The sequence below is a fragment of the Falco naumanni genome, chromosome 2 (genome assembly GCF_017639655.2).
Source record: "Falco naumanni isolate bFalNau1 chromosome 2, bFalNau1.pat, whole genome shotgun sequence".
Classification (NCBI taxonomy): domain Eukaryota; kingdom Metazoa; phylum Chordata; class Aves; order Falconiformes; family Falconidae; genus Falco; species Falco naumanni.
In genome coordinates, this window is record NC_054055.1 from 94543073 (window position 1) to 94559005 (window position 15933).

The 15933-nt window shown below is 34.7% G+C and overlaps 1 protein-coding gene across 2 annotated transcripts in view; it reads right to left on the bottom strand.

Moving 5' to 3' along the window:
* Nucleotides 1-790: 790 nt before the first annotated feature.
* The window catches only part of MOSPD2 (motile sperm domain containing 2), a 36523-nt gene continuing 21380 nt past the window's right edge, over nucleotides 791-15933 (bottom strand). For both annotated transcript variants that reach the window (XM_040582690.1, XM_040582691.1), the window contains exons 9-15: nucleotides 12767-12937; nucleotides 9917-10029; nucleotides 6231-6327; nucleotides 5305-5401; nucleotides 4496-4625; nucleotides 2669-2771; nucleotides 791-2145 (exon numbers count right to left, since the gene is read on the bottom strand). In XM_040582690.1, the coding sequence (XP_040438624.1) occupies nucleotides 1999-2145; nucleotides 2669-2771; nucleotides 4496-4625; nucleotides 5305-5401; nucleotides 6231-6327; nucleotides 9917-10029; nucleotides 12767-12937 (858 nt within the window). In that variant the 3' untranslated portion in view covers nucleotides 791-1998. The remainder of the gene's footprint in view (nucleotides 2146-2668; nucleotides 2772-4495; nucleotides 4626-5304; nucleotides 5402-6230; nucleotides 6328-9916; nucleotides 10030-12766; nucleotides 12938-15933) is intronic.

Here is a 15933-nt window from a genome sequence, read left to right on the forward strand (position 1 = left end):
TAATAAGTATCTGCAGGAAAACCAAAACCTCAGGAGATGCAGCAATTTTTAAAAAATTAAACATTCAAGACTACATATTTCCTCATATTTATTTTGTTACTGTATTTTTCTAAAACATATTAAAATAGAAAAGATGTTCATCTGATTCATCATACAAAGAAAATACCAACATAGTAATAAAATACTGAAAACATATGAAAGCACCAAAACATTAAAATATTCATATTGGCAAATACTCTAAGAATATATTTTTTGCAATTTTACAGTAAAGTGCTATTCAATCCACTCAAATTAAACAATTGGCATTTTAAAAGCATGGTTAATATTATGTTAAAGTTACAAATTACTTCGTTACCTTTCCCAGTAAAACAACAACCCATTTTGTTGGAAGCAAAGCATCTGAGTTGCAAGCACATGAAAATAACGCAAATAACAGCTTCATAGTAAGCAGTGAACAATGTAAGTTCTCATTAATAAAACTTGGTATTTCTTAATTAAGAAATTAAGAAAACAAAATACTGAAAAGCAAACTGAACAGAAATTAGTTTAGTGAAAAATCAAGAAAATGTAGATGTGGTAAAACATTGTATAAATTAAGAAAGGGCAGACGACTGCACCAAACAGTTCTGTAGACTTGCCTTTTACATGGCAATTTTTTTAGTAATTGTAGTACTGCTTTATTAGTTAATCTGCTTATTAATGCATTTTTTAAAACTGCCCTTTTCTATTTCCTAGAAATGATACTACATCTGCAACACACTGGAGAGATACTGTAAGCAAAAAGACAGAAGCAGTTTATGACCTTTATTTTTCCTCAATAATCTCTTTTCATATATTGAAGTCAGCAGACAAAACTAAATGATCTGTTACAAAGCCAATTTGTAGCAAAAATTAATTCTAGTAAATAAATTATTTTAATTTTTTACACCTCGTTGAATGAAAATTTTAAATGTATGAAAGATATCATCAGTCTCCTTTTAAGTGTTTATCATTTTAATATACATATTTACAGCAATGAGTACAAAGAATCCTCGTTAGCTCACTAGCTTCATACACCATTTCCACAACAATTTTTGACAAATGGGGGATATAACACTTTTATGTTGCCTTCAACAATATTTAATCTTCCTGACTTGACTTGCTTTTTTCATAAATTCAGCTGTAATTTAAATATATTGCACATCTCACTGACTATTTATTAGCCTTTTCATGAACCAATAATAGGTCATCAAATGTTCAACTCTTACACTACTGCCACAATTGACTAAGAGTTGCTTTCAGGGGAAAAAAAACCAAACCATGAAAGATTAGTGTCTCATCCAGTATTTTTGGAATCAAACAAGCATTAGCATCTTAATTAGTAGGAAATATGTACAATAACTTTGCATTCAGAAAAAACATGAAAATAAGGAATTTAACCAATGAAAGCAATGAGCCTGAATTACCAAAATAATTACTAACAGGCAGTATCTTCCTTTATACATGCATGTACAGAGATTATGTAAAAAAATCGGCCTGTACTGTGTAATTTCTGTACATTTTCTTGAATGAACAGGATAACTTTTAGAACACATTAAGTTGACTGCTTGCACCTTTTATGAGAGTAAATTCAGAATGTAAGAATGAATATGCTGAAAAGAAATGAAATACTGTAAAGCAGTTGAACAGAGGAAAAGAAACCAACTAAACAGTTTTAAATTATGTTGTATGTGGTTCCCTCCTTCCAGTTCAGTATTATTTATTGAGTTGTACAGTAAAAATAGGCCCTAGCTCTAACATCATCTTCATGAACTGTTTTAAGTGTCAACTTTCAGTAATTTCCTTTGCTGGTCATATATTTCTTCTTTTTTTTTTTTTTTTCAGCAAATTATATCATCATTCATTGTTGAGGGATCACAAACAACATTGTGGCAGTTTCAGAATCCGAGCGCAGCACTGCAATCTCTTCCATTCCAACCAACCATGATCGGCAGCACATCCAGTGAACAGCAACTCTTTTTAGCTTCTCTGGATACATGTCAGGTAGAAGCAGAAGGCAAAAACGGTAACTGATAGTAATGATAAAACAACTGTCAACTGCTGGAACCAGAGGCAGCGATCAATCTGCTCTTGAAGTCTTTTATTAATTTGTAGTAAACGAGTTAGCTAAAAACAGAAATAGTTTCATTAAATTAGAATTACTGCATATGAATACTTGTAAATTTAGAGCTATTTAGCCAATAACTATAAGCACAGGAAAAAAGAAAGAAAAATTAAAAAAAACCCACTTCTCTTAGTGACCCCTTTTTTTTTCCACTAAATACTTTAGGAATCTGTTCCACTAAAGGAGCTTAAAATTTTAAGTTACGGATAGCTTCTATTGCCTGTATCAAGCAGGTGACATCTTTATACTAGGAAGCAAAAGATACCGCTGAGGTTCACTGATACCTCAGCTAGGTAATATACACAAGAAGAACAAGCAAACTGCATTGGAAGTAGTTTTCTTATTAAAACATTACCATTCAACAAAACAATTAAATCACTACCACTGATGTAGTCATTTTGAATTGCTGAGCTTTTCAAATAGTATAATTTACGAAGTACCAAAGAGGTTTAGTATAGACTTGATTTATGTCTATCATATTTCACAAATTTGTTCAATATTCAGCATAAAGAAATACACTATTACCTGTATATGTAAATCTTCATTGGTTTTTGCTGGAATATTAAATGCGTTTTCTTTTAATGTCAGAGAAGAAGGCTTACTACTTTCTACAACATGACACCTGAGCCTGTGAAAAGGGGAAAAAATACACACCAAAAATCATAAATTTAATGTCACATTGTATAATTAGTAGTAATCAGTCCACCTAACAGTTATTATATGTGCTTTATCATCTGTTCTGGTTGATTAATTTTCTAAATGGCTATTGCAATGATAGTCTGAAAAGGCTTCCTCAGTCTACCAATTACGCTTTGACAGCTTTTGATATAGAAAGCAAGATCAAAATTATCTGCATGCTCAGTTAAAATATACCTTCACCATTTTAAATTCACAGCACAGGATGCACTGGATTATTCAAACACTTACTACCAGAGGTGCAGCAATTTATTGAACAGCAAACAAAATCTAAAGGTTTTCTTCCCATTTTAAACTTTAGCAACAACATTTTTCATAGAGTCCACCTCTTCCACAGATGAAAATGCAGGAACAGAATTTCAAGTCACAACTGAAGGTAGTGGGATCCCATGGAATTTATAAAATACAGCATAGGCTTCTCTGATAACACACAAGTCCATTAGTGTGGGAATGAACTTATTTGCTAAAAAAATTGTTAAAATTGAGACTGCGGCATTTTTCTGTTTTAAGGAAAGAGAAATGCTAAAACTTCTCTGGCAAGACAACACAAAAAAAAGGATAAATACATGCAATAAAATCTAAGTAGACTCATCAGACGAAGTACTTGCACATATAATATTAAAAAGAATAATTATATTCTACACTACTTTTAATATATAGGTATATAAAAAATAAAGGTCAGGTTTTTATTCATCAGTAATGTACATACATGGCACACTTTGCAGGTAATAAATTTAATGTAATAAGCTCTTCTTACTGTTTCAGGGTTTGTCTAAAATAAAAATTGCAATATTTGTGCGAGGAAGCTTAAGCTCACTCACATGATGGAGATTGTTTTTTAATAGGGAGGTAAGGGGTAAGCATTTAAAGCATTAAAGCAAGACCTAGGCATCAAGTCTCAAAAATACTTTTTCCATGTTAAAGAAAAACACAAGCCAAAATCCCAGGAAGAACCTAAAGTAAAAATACAGCCAAATTATTTTTTTTTAAAGGTGAAAGAACATCTCAATACCATGGCCTCAAGACTTCTAGATGGAAGAGAACTACAGTGAACTTCTCCTAGAAATGTACAGCGATACAGCTAGATGTGAATGGATGGAAGAGAGGAGTAACAGGTACATTTAAAAGAGTGTATGGAAAAACTTATTTTCCTCCTGATACATTTCCATGATTAAATATGGAAAACACACATATGAGCACGTGACAGGTTTTACAGAAGTTTTCTACAAAATTATGATCTTCCTTAGCAGAAAGGGAACAATTTTTTATATTGTCTAGAAAATTTTTGCATTTGACATGTCTTATTTCCTTGCTTGATTCTTTCTAGAAAACTCAAGTGGTGCATTCTTATTTAAAAAAAAAATAATCCACTGCCCACGTGTATTGTCACATCCATTCATATTTTTTTCAACTTAACTCTTCATTAGCACAAGAACAACAACAATGAAAAGATCACGTACAGAATACCATGACATTTTATGCACTGAAAACACCTTTAATCAGTTAAAACAGCAGAAGCCTCAGCAAGATACCTCAGTCAGTAAGCACACAGCTGGGTTTGGAGAATCCTTCACTGACTATGATATGCAAGTGCTATAAACCAGCTAAATGGTAATGGCTAGAAACCCCCCCTGTCAAAGAAAACCATATGCTCACCTATGTTCCATCACTTTGGTCCTAGGGACTTCTTTCCAAAACTGAGTAAGTTCTGGTACACCTGCTCCAGAAGACAAGTCCATTTCTGCTGCCATTATAAGGAAACGATCTTGCAGAGAAGCTGCAAAACCTGCCCTCAAGGAAACAAAAAACCAAAAGTGTGCTTACATAAAAAGGCAATACTACAAAGCATATGGAAGCATTTTTGAACAGAAATGTTTTAAAACGAGAGCTTGTTTATTGCAGGACATCAGACACTGACTTACTAGAAATAAAAATAATGAAATCATTCTCTTAAGCTCAGTAAGTTTAATTAGTTTTCCCAAAATTCTACAGTTTCATTTTAACAGTTAAACATTTTAACTTTAACTAGTTTCATCTGAACAATTCAAGGATAACCCAGAATTTTGTAAAGAATGCATTCTCCAGCAAATTCACCTATCCTTGCAACGATTTAGGAATGTGATTTACCGCATACAAACTCCTACTGTAAGAGCGCAAATCAGACAGCTGCCACTGCAACTTTTTTTTTTCTTTAATTTTTTAAGACAAGAAACAGAATAGGCTGCAGACAACAGCTGCTTATGCCTAAGTGAAGTAGTAAATCAGTATGGGCAGCTACTCAAATGCTGTCTGACATCTATGATTTATTACAAATAGTAACATTCTCATACAACAATCAAGTAGACATGGGTGTCAGTCACTCTTACACCCCAGCAAGCACATACAAAGGTTAGTATCTCGAACATCAGCCTGTTAATAAAACTTGTCCAACTTCTTAAAAATTCTGTTGTTAAGACTTTGCTTACCACCATGAAGAGAAACTATTATATCCAGTGATGTGCCAGGTTCACAGCTGCTGTTACTGGGTTTAACTCTGTATTTCTCAGGAGCAGTTGTTCTTACCTATAAACAAGAAATACCAAGCAAGCATATAGTAAATGCATGCACCAGCTATCCTTATTTCAGAACCTCCTTTGCTCTGTAATAATTAAAATCTCCAAAAGTTTAAATATTAAGACATGGTAATACAAAACGTCTTTAAAATACTTCATTTTGTAGGAATAATCAAACACTAGCATTTCACTTTTTCCTCTCACCGTTTCTATCCTTTCTAATTCTATCATATCCTGGTTTTCTCTCTTATGTACTTATTTAGGAAGAGACAAGAACATCAAGTGGACTGTATGCTAAAATTTTTAGTATGGAATATGAAAAATGAAAGTACAGAAACTTGTTATTTCTGTGTGCAGAGAACAGAAGAGATGTGGTGGAAAACCAAATCAAGATGCCAGTCAGCTCAGTATTTCTGAAGCAAATGCAGATGCATTCATTCCTTTGATGCTGACATTTGCAGCTAGAACTGTGTCCTTTTGGAGCACTACTCACTTGTTCCTAGCAAACATTTAAAAAGGAGAAAAATTCTAAAAAGATGACTTTTTAACACTGAAGCTTTTCTTTCTTGGGAAGCATTAGATTCTTACTAAAGAACTAACCATGACCATATCTCTTTTTCAGTAAATGCTCCAAAGATTTGTGTTATTGATTATCCCCCTTGGGTGGTACATAATAGGCATAAATTCAGCCAGAAGACTTCTTTGAACTTATTCAAACAACACAACAGAATAAAAACTTTAGACTGAAAAGTGGGCTTATAGTATTATAATAGTATTCTTCCTCCCTATCAAAAACAAGTTACACATTTAATAAACAAGGCCACACATAAAATACTTACCTTAAAAGCCACTATATTTTTAGTGACATTTGTGAGAACTATCAAACATTTTTTCTCTCCAGTTTCTTTGGATCCAAAATACAGCTCTTCTGCTGGGCTAATAAGGAATTTAAAAAGAATTAGTTTCTTCAAATTATCTTTACAACATATTGCAGAAACAAACCCTGACCATACCTACAGGAAAATAAAATACTTTCAACCCCGCAGCTACAGTCACTATAAACAGTTTTTCATCAGAAAAATATGTGAAAACAAAATGCAGAAATTTTGTAGTGAAGCTCAGGGTTGACTCATGACCACAAGCAGACCTAGCTGCCTCAGCTGATCACCGACTTCTTCCATCTGGAAGAGCATGACCATCTGGCAAAGCAGGAGTAGCCAACAGATATATACAGTCATTTCAGCTGCTACATCTTGGAGCAGTACGTTAAAGGGAAGCAGTGTTAGTTTTAATTTATGCTAACACTAAAGAGTGTAAAGTGTCAGACAATAACTTCCACCTATCTAACCTTGTAATGGTTATAGGGCACACGTAAGAGGAGCAGGCAGATATCTGCAAGTGGCGATCATTTCAACCGCTACAGCTAAATTCACTTGGGGTTATGAGTCAGTCTTCACATATTTCTGGTGACAAGTGTAAATAGCTATTGCTTGTTTTTAATATTCTTGTGCAATTAGGAGAGTCATGCATGAAATCTTGTAAACCATAACAAAAAACACAACTCATTTTGGAATAAGCAATCAAATGAACACTTCTAGGCAAGAAGTTGGGCATGCTCGTATACAAGTTGAGACGAAACAAAAGTAAAAAGTGAAAAATGTCTTTCTTTCAATATACCCCATTAGGAGTATGCAAAGAACTGCATATTCTTTTGAAAGAAAGCCTTTTTCAAAAAAATGTGTTACCTTTTCCTCCTTTCTCCCCTTTTTAAAATGCCAATTTCATGTTAGTTTGACCTCCTCAAAAGACCTCCTTTTACAGCACCAATTCTTTCTTCTCTTACTTAAAACAAACCAGTGTATTAGCTGAGAAGAAAAATCCCTGGTGCTCTCAGGAAAGCCTGAACACCAATGCCAGAAGCTAAGTACAATGGTGACTGAGTGTGTGCTTATGTTTTACAATGCATTAGACAGTCCACATGCAAAAATTTATTTCTTTTCAGTGGAGAAAAAGGAAGTGTGCTGAGTGAGGCAGAAAGCAAGAAACTGACGGGTTTAAAACAGTTTAATAGGGTAAGTGTAACCTCCTCCTCAGTTTTTTTTTTTTCATTCCCAATTTCTCCACTTAAGTAACCAACAACAGTAGGGAAAGGAAGGACTGTAGCTACAAAGTATTTTCGTTATCTTAAGACTGTATACTGCAGCTGTGTTACAGCAATTACAAGATGAACCATAAATGAGACAGACAAGCAGTAACTAGCATCAGAGCAAGCCACAAAAAGAGCTCACAGAAAGGAACCTTCTGCTGGAGCCTGATCTTTCTTGTTCTACCACCCACTGTGGCTACTGACCAAAAAATTAAAAAAAAAAAAAAAAAAGGGGGGGGGGAGGGGAGAGAAAGGGGGAAGTGGTCTTGCAGGGCCATAGCTATATGCCTGTTACCTGTGAAATCAATCAGCTCAAGTGGTGCATAGTTGTTTGGAGTGGGGATGTCTTATTTTACATGAACACCCAAGCTTTTTAGTTTTTACAGAAACACTACTTTCTGTAGTGGGGGCAACTCAACACTACTTTGATGTGTGGGGTAACCATTTCAGCTTGTACTAGAAATTGTCTCAGAATACACTACATCAGCTAGTCTTCTGCCAGACAGTGCAAGTAAATGGGTCATTATTGACTTTACTCCTCAATGAACAATCTTTCATAGTAAGGTATCCCATGTGAATACAATAATCGTCTGAACAAGACAGACAACTAGTGAGTATGACTACAAATAGATGAAACAAGAACACAAGTAGCCAGCTTTGGTCATACACCAAAGTCAACAAGTACCAAGGAGTGATGATAGGTAAGGAATGTCCCTGCATGAGGTTCTAAGGAGTCCTCATCAAGCCTTCTGCAGCAGCAGTTAGGGACACAGAAAGGAGATTTCATGGTCCCAGAGCTGCTGTGCCTCAGCTTCCTGGCCAGGCTCCAGGCTGCTGCTTGCACAGGGCAATGCTGGTATCAGCAAGGATAGAAGCTAATTATATTGGCAGAGCTTGAAGTCTGAGATAAGTAAGTGTCTGTAACTAGTTATAAATGGCACTATATATTCTCAGTTCAATAAATTCCAATTCAGCCTCCCATGAAAGGCTGCAAGGAAATAAAAATTGGTTCCAACTCTGTAGAAGCTAGAGTACTGAAGAGCAACAACTGTGCATACTCTCAAGAGTTTACTTAAAAACAAAGAAGCAAACAGCAAGGACAATGGAGATACCAGTATTTTATTTTTCATGACAGCAAGACCACAAGTATTAGCACCTCTGAGTTTCCTCTTTCATGCAATTTACATGAAGTCCAACACTTCTGTTCCAATGGAAGAACTTGAAATATTTAAGAGAAAGAAAAGATAGTTTGTTGGGGGGTTGTGGTGGTTTTTTTTAATTGGTTTGGGGTTTTTCATTCATTGTTGGGTTTTTTGGCTTTTTTTGGGGGGGGGGGGGGCACAAGGGGAGGAGGTGGTTCTCTTAAGTGGCTGGAAGAACACAGCTGCTTTTGTCATAGGGACAGAAAATTTTAAACATTCTTTAAAAACAAAAAAATCACAAGTCTGCTGTATATGCCTTTGTCCTGCCATACAAGAAACTAACTATATACAGAGGAGGTTTTAGCACAAAAGACTATAAAGATAATTTTCAATTCAAAGCCAGGAAAGTTTGACACATACAAAATATTTTTATACTAATGAGCATGTCATTATTCAAATTCATTCCAAAACTAATTCAGTACAGCACTTACAAAATTAGCTAAGGAATTACCTATATATTAGATATTTTCTTCATTCATCTAATAGCAAACTGGAAGTGAAAATAGAAGTTAACATCTAAATCAATTTCTAAACAACCATCTTGACCTCAAAGGCAGTGAGAGGAAAGAGTGGTATCAGCCAACAGATTATTATTTTTTTCCTAGTTTAATGATAAAAAGCAGGTTAACTGCGAGATGCAAGCATCCTGGATAAATAAGAATCTTCTGAAAAGATATGCAATTTATTCAGAGCACTTGCCACACAAAGTAAGTTGGACCTATTAAATTTAATTGGTGCAAACTACTACTGTAGACACTTACACCATATAAAGTTAAAAGAATTTAAGCAAGGTTTAGCAGTGAAAGCTATCTTAGTAAACACACTGGTTAAGCCAATGCCATCAGCGTCAAACCACTGCTCTCATTACAGATAAGCACAGGTTTAACTAAATCAAATAACAGTTTCTCAAAATAAATTAAATTAGGAAATGTACACATACTAATCAGTACAAAAAGCATACTAATCTGTACAAAAACACGCCAAGATTCACTAAACAAAACCAGAAAGAATATTTGAGCATTGTAAAAATAATTCTTAAAAGGATTATTATAACTTGTTTTCCTCTAATAGTCTCTGATTTTCCTCAGATAGAAAAAATGGTTTATTTTGGAAACCAACTAGTTGAGTACTCAAGTGTCCAAGTCACATTGTAAAAAAAATTAAAGATTATTATTACCTGATATGTAATAAAGGTCCTTTAAAAGTAGTTAATGCTTTCTTTGCATTTTTTGGTTTGATCTCTGTTTTGTCAGTTTCCTCTGATTTGGAAATTTGTTCTATAGAATTCATCTGAGTAAAAATGATAGTTATAATGATTAACTAGAAACCTGGGTTACACATGTTACAGAATCATGCAGGTACTTCAAAGAATGAGGAGACTTATTTTAACAAGTTATATTACAGACTAAGCTTAGTAAGTATTTATTCCCTGACACTGCTTTAAGTCCACTGAATAAAATGATCTGTTATAGAAGTTAGGTAATTTATTAAACAAGCATGAAACAAAACTTTTGCTTTCATTTTTTCCCCATTTATTTTCCTAGTGCCCAAGCTGGTTATTTTTGAAACCTTCAGACATGTTAAGGTATAGTACTTCAAATACTTGAACATTATAAAGCACTGGTGTTATTCTTCCACTGCAAAACTTTTAATTTAAACAGACACCCCAACACAATCAGTGCAACACTGAACAAAATCACAGTAATTCCACGCTTTATTGTACTGCAGAGTTGCTGAACATCTTCACTGCTTTTAGATGGAACTCTGAAGTACTGGCGAACATAAACAAAATAGTGCTGTTTGAATTTGTGCATCCAAAACTGCAGGTATCTGAGGTTGAGGGTTTTCCTCTATTACATTAAGAAAACAGATGTCAGCAGGCCTGGACATGTTAATAAAAAAAATAATGAAAGAAATCTGGAATTAAGTGTCTAACAGGGTGGTGGGAATACAGAAGACTGAATCAAGTAACATGACTCAGGATCAACTAGCTGAACAGTATGCTTAGCCTTGGTTTTATTCCACTTAAAATACAGAGATAAAACATGAAGAGAACTCAGTTTATGTAAATTTAAAGTATGGCAACGAAAGGAATACAAGATTTTATGGAAAACAGGTTTTATAAAAGAAACCACACAGCAATTTCCTTTTTTTTATAATTACAGTTATAGTAAAAGATTAGTGTGTAAATACACTGCGCTAGTGATCTGCTGGGCTTTATTCTACATAAAACTAATTAAAATTACCAGAGAAGATATTACTATAGCACACATTAAAGGTGGAGGCATCTACAGGACAGGCACTTACTAACAAAATCTATAACCCATGGCGCTCTCTACTCTGCAAAGAGACAGGCCCTTCTATGGGATAAGAGGAGGCATATATATATATAAAATAAATGAGATTAATTGTTAGTGATGATAAGAGTCTGCATATAAAGACTGGTAGTGCAGTAAGTAACTATATCTCACAGATCACCTGAAATCTATTAGTTTTGAAGCTGGTCTTATAAAAAAATATTTGAAAATTTATGTTTAGATACAGTCAAGTAAAATTAACTTAAAATAAGAAACACCAACAATTCTGTGACAATAAGGGAATATTTCTGAAAAACACATTTTGGAAAAGAACATAACATTGAAGTGGCAAACCATGGTGTACTTGCTGTGGGAAAAATACCAAGTACTAATGTGAACAAAAGAAGAAAGTAAAATAATTACTTTTTACAGAAAAACAGTACCAACAATGACATATAGTCTGAAGTTTTAAGAGTACATTAAAAGCAAAGCCTTAAACATGCCTCAAGATTAATGGATACATGATGAACATAATGTCCATCTTGGCTCATTGAAAAGACTGAGTAGCAGCTTGATTACACTACACAAAAGAGAAAATACCGTAAACCAAATCATTAAGATTTAAGAAAAAAAAAACAACACCCAAGCCACACAACTTAAGTAGAAAGCTTAAGTCAGCCAAGCAAACTAAAAACAAACTGAGGCTATTTACCACCAAAGCCAATTCACAAACTGAACAGGAGTTCTCCACATTTCCATGTGAGAATCAGAGCTTGGCAGATGTGCTACAACCAAAACAAGCTAGGGTCAAACGGTCAGGAAGTCGCTATGGTTATGTATTGCTTCCTTTCAACCTTAAGGTCAGTGAAATTATCTTTTTTCGATTAGACAGCCAAGAACAGCTGGACTAGTGAGCTGTGTGTTTCAAATTATTCTGACTTAAAACAGTAAATGAAACTGGAAGTGTAATATTAAAATACTCTACTCCACTAAACAGAAGTTTCACAATACATATTCCAAAATTAATTATGGCACTGAAATCGTGGATTTCATATTTTTAGTACTATTTTCAAGAGCGATATCCCCACCAACTATCATTGCATGTTCCCAAATATCACTTCACACAGACTTGTGTAAAACAATGCCTTTGTATTTCTGGATAAACTCCACTGCAGGAAGATTATATTGTAAAACAGAATTGAGGGATTAGGCTCTGGAGAAATTATATCCCTAAGTGAAAACTATGTTGAGATTTTATCAATGATTTAAGAAAACAAGTTAACATCAAGTATAAATATTTAACTTTTAATATTTTCTCATGTACATACTGCCTTAAGCATCTGAGAAATAGATCTATTTTAAAGTGTACTCCACTAGATATCCCAACATTAAAAATAAACCAACTAGAAAGACATAACCTTTGAAAACAAAACACCGAAACTTTTTAAGATTTACTGTATAATTCACCATATTCCAGAGATACACTAAATACTTAGTACACATTTTACTTGTTCAGAAGCATGAAACCGTCCTTAACAGACCAAGAACCAAGATTGAAATCACAACTATAATTTTCAGTTTTACTGAGTTCTTTTGTCAAACTGGAGGGCAGAAAAATAAGTAAAAAAAAAAATCAAAGTAAAAGCCAGACATGAAACAAAAATTATGTTCTTCCTTTCCCATTTTATCACTATTTAACTAGTCTTGCCTCAGCCTTCAGAGTTAGATACCTTTTTCTGATTAAGGTTTTGTGCTTCATTCAGTTCCCCAGTCTCCTTGGTGTCCGCCTCTATCTCTTCTTTACTTTCATGCTCATCTTCACTAGTAATGGGCCCATTTTCACATAAAGGAGTTTGAAAGTCATCATCAACCAATGGAGGATAACTGTACTTGAAGGAATCCTAAAACGTAAGATTTTTGAAGGTCCAGTTATTTAGGAGGATGAGAAGCACCTTCTCAAGTATATTTTATGTAATGGAAATACTATAAATTAATTTGTTTCACATGACTTGTAGAATTCATTTATCTAGTCGGAACCCTGTGCAGAAAAGCTGACACTACTAGTAGTTTTTATTTTATCATCATTAGTAGACAAATACATAGCCACCTCATGAAGCCACGAAATGGCAACTACTATTGGTATTTATAGTCACAGCAGAAGTGCAGAATTTGGTTTATCTAGGATCAGCATTCAGAGTCTTAATGATGAAGTTTTGTTCTTAGTTCTAGGAAATGTTGTTTAAAACCTGTGACAGTTATTTTATAGAATGTTCCAAAAGTGATGAAGAACTTCAGTTGTTCTTTGTATTTTAGTTTCATAATAGTCACAATTTAAAAAAAAAAAAAAAAGCAGAACCCCAAACCATCAAACAACCCCAGACAATCCCTCAAGTTTAACCTAGTGTGCAAACCTTTAACATATCCTGCAAGTCAGATCTCTGTCTTTGGAATGCCGTATCAATTTAAAGACCATATTTAAGATACTCAAGTAATGTAGAAGCAACGTATTTAAGTTCTCAAAGCTTCTGCAGTAAGAATATCTCTTCTGTTGGAAGACCACTAAAAAAGTTTTTGCTAACTAGAAGTTATCTTAATGTTCTCAAAATAGTTTTATTACATCTTATGTTAGAAATGATGTTTAAACAAGCATCTCTGTTCCTACTGCATTTTCAAACCCCAAGTAAACTGAATTAGTCTGTCAGATTCTTCAGTGGAGGAAAATAATGTAGCTTTGACTCCTGTGAGGCAGACTTGAGCCATGCCCACAGTTCCCAAACTATACTATCAGCAGGGAGTTTAAAAAAAAGAAAAGGTATTTCAAGCGAGTTCTCCATAAGTATGTTTTCTCAAAACAAGAATATGATGTTAGAAAAAAAGAAAAAAAAAAGAAAAACCTTAGACAGGGCCATTCAAAGAACCTCCAAAACTAAACAGCATACTTTCTGATGATCTATAATCAAGGCCTAAACCTCTCCTATTCTTCAGTCTGAAGCAAACCACAGACCTTTAGCTCAATAAGCAGGTATCCACTGCCTCAAGCAATATCCTATTAAGGCCATGAAGAACAAGCTTTAGGTATCAGTAACAGACTAATCCACTATTAGAAGAAAAGACTTCAGACTTATTAGAGACATTACAGTAGGCTTGCAGAATACTGACATTCTGCATTTGCAAATATAAGGCAGAAATAGCCAGGTTACCCTCAGCCAAACTGATAAAAAGCCTTTTCACTCCCTTCCAGCATACAAAAAAGGTGACCTCAATTGAGATGTTAATTTGGCTGCACATTTCACTTGGCCACATGAATCCATGATGCTAGAGAGCTTCAGCAGCTGAACATAACTTCATCACTGGACAACTAAAAGTGCCACACTTCCCAATCACAGTTCGTAAGTTTCAGTGACATGGGTTTATCTACTAGCAGGGTGAAAGCCTCAGACAGGTAAATGAGACAGATTTATTCAATGCTTAATACATCCGATTCTATAAACTAATGGCTTTCTTTTATAGCAGATGTCAAGACATCTTGTTAAATCCATCTCTGACAAAAACTGGGCAAACACACAAACCAAAACCCTATTGTGTCTACAGGTCTTGATCAACATGTACACTGTATGTACACCAGTCTTGCACAAAATATTACTTGAAGAGGCAATGAATCTCCCTGACCAGTCAGAAACACGTATGCCTTAAGAACTGGACTTTCCACCACAGACAGCTACAGCTAGAAGTGCAAGAACATGGGATACAACTGACTGTAAATCCAGGAAGTCATGGACTTCATATATACTCATTACTAAATGAAAACAATTAGCAAGTGGCTTTTGAGCACCTAACCCCAAATTTCCCAGACTGCCTATTAGCTTGCTCCTCGATCTGTTTTGGGAAATTCTGACAAATTCTCCAAGACAAACCTGCTATAAAGAAAGTGGCCTCTGTACACTGTGGACAAGAACAACTCAAAGCCAGGTACATGTAAAGATGTGTAGATGTGGCACTTAGGGACACTGGCTTAGTGCTGGGCATTGCAGTGCTAGGTTAACAGCTAGACTCAGTCTTAAAGGTCTTTTCCAACCTAAACACTTCTACGATTCTGTGGTGTGTTGCCCCTCTTGATTAGCAGTATGGTAACAGTCAGCGCCAACAGACACTGATGAGGACTTTATATTCCAAAGTCCTGCAAAATGCAAGTTTGTTTTCTGTAATTAGCTTTAAAGCTTTTGATACTCTGGAGACACCTTGTCCGCTAGTTGTCTATAATCAAGCAATTTCCTCCTTTCTTAGCTGGCTGACAGTTGTTTGCAAGATTTTCAAGCTACAGAAAGTCTCAGATTCATCCTTTAAGTGACCCTGAGCAAAACCAATAGACTTAAAGATAACTCAACTGAGATACCGAAGCTTGAAGGCTTCTGATGGAGACACAGAACAGTTCTCTTAATTAAGCAATCACTGACTCCAAGTTCATTATTAATTCTATTTCCAAAATTATTTTTATTTATTCCAAAACTAGTCTTTAACATTTTTCTTTGATACCTAGATTCCACTGTATTTAATACTCCCTGTATCTCCCCAAAGTAACTAACCAAATTACCTGCTCCACTAGTTGTTTACATCTGGCAAGACCTGGCTCTTCCAACACAGACCCTAGTAGGGGACATCATAAAGAGGATCAGAGTCTACTTATGGCTACTGTGTTGACTACAAAGGACACACAGATGTGCTGTGTTTTCACCTGCATTATGCTAGTTGCAAATATGATGATCTGTTCCTAAATGTGTGGAAATCAAAGACAACAAAGAATTGGAAAGAGGCAAAAAAACCCAAATGCAACCCAAACATTTGGGTGGAAAAGAGAGGAAATGAATTTGTACAGGTCTGATACTGCCCTAAAAAAAGC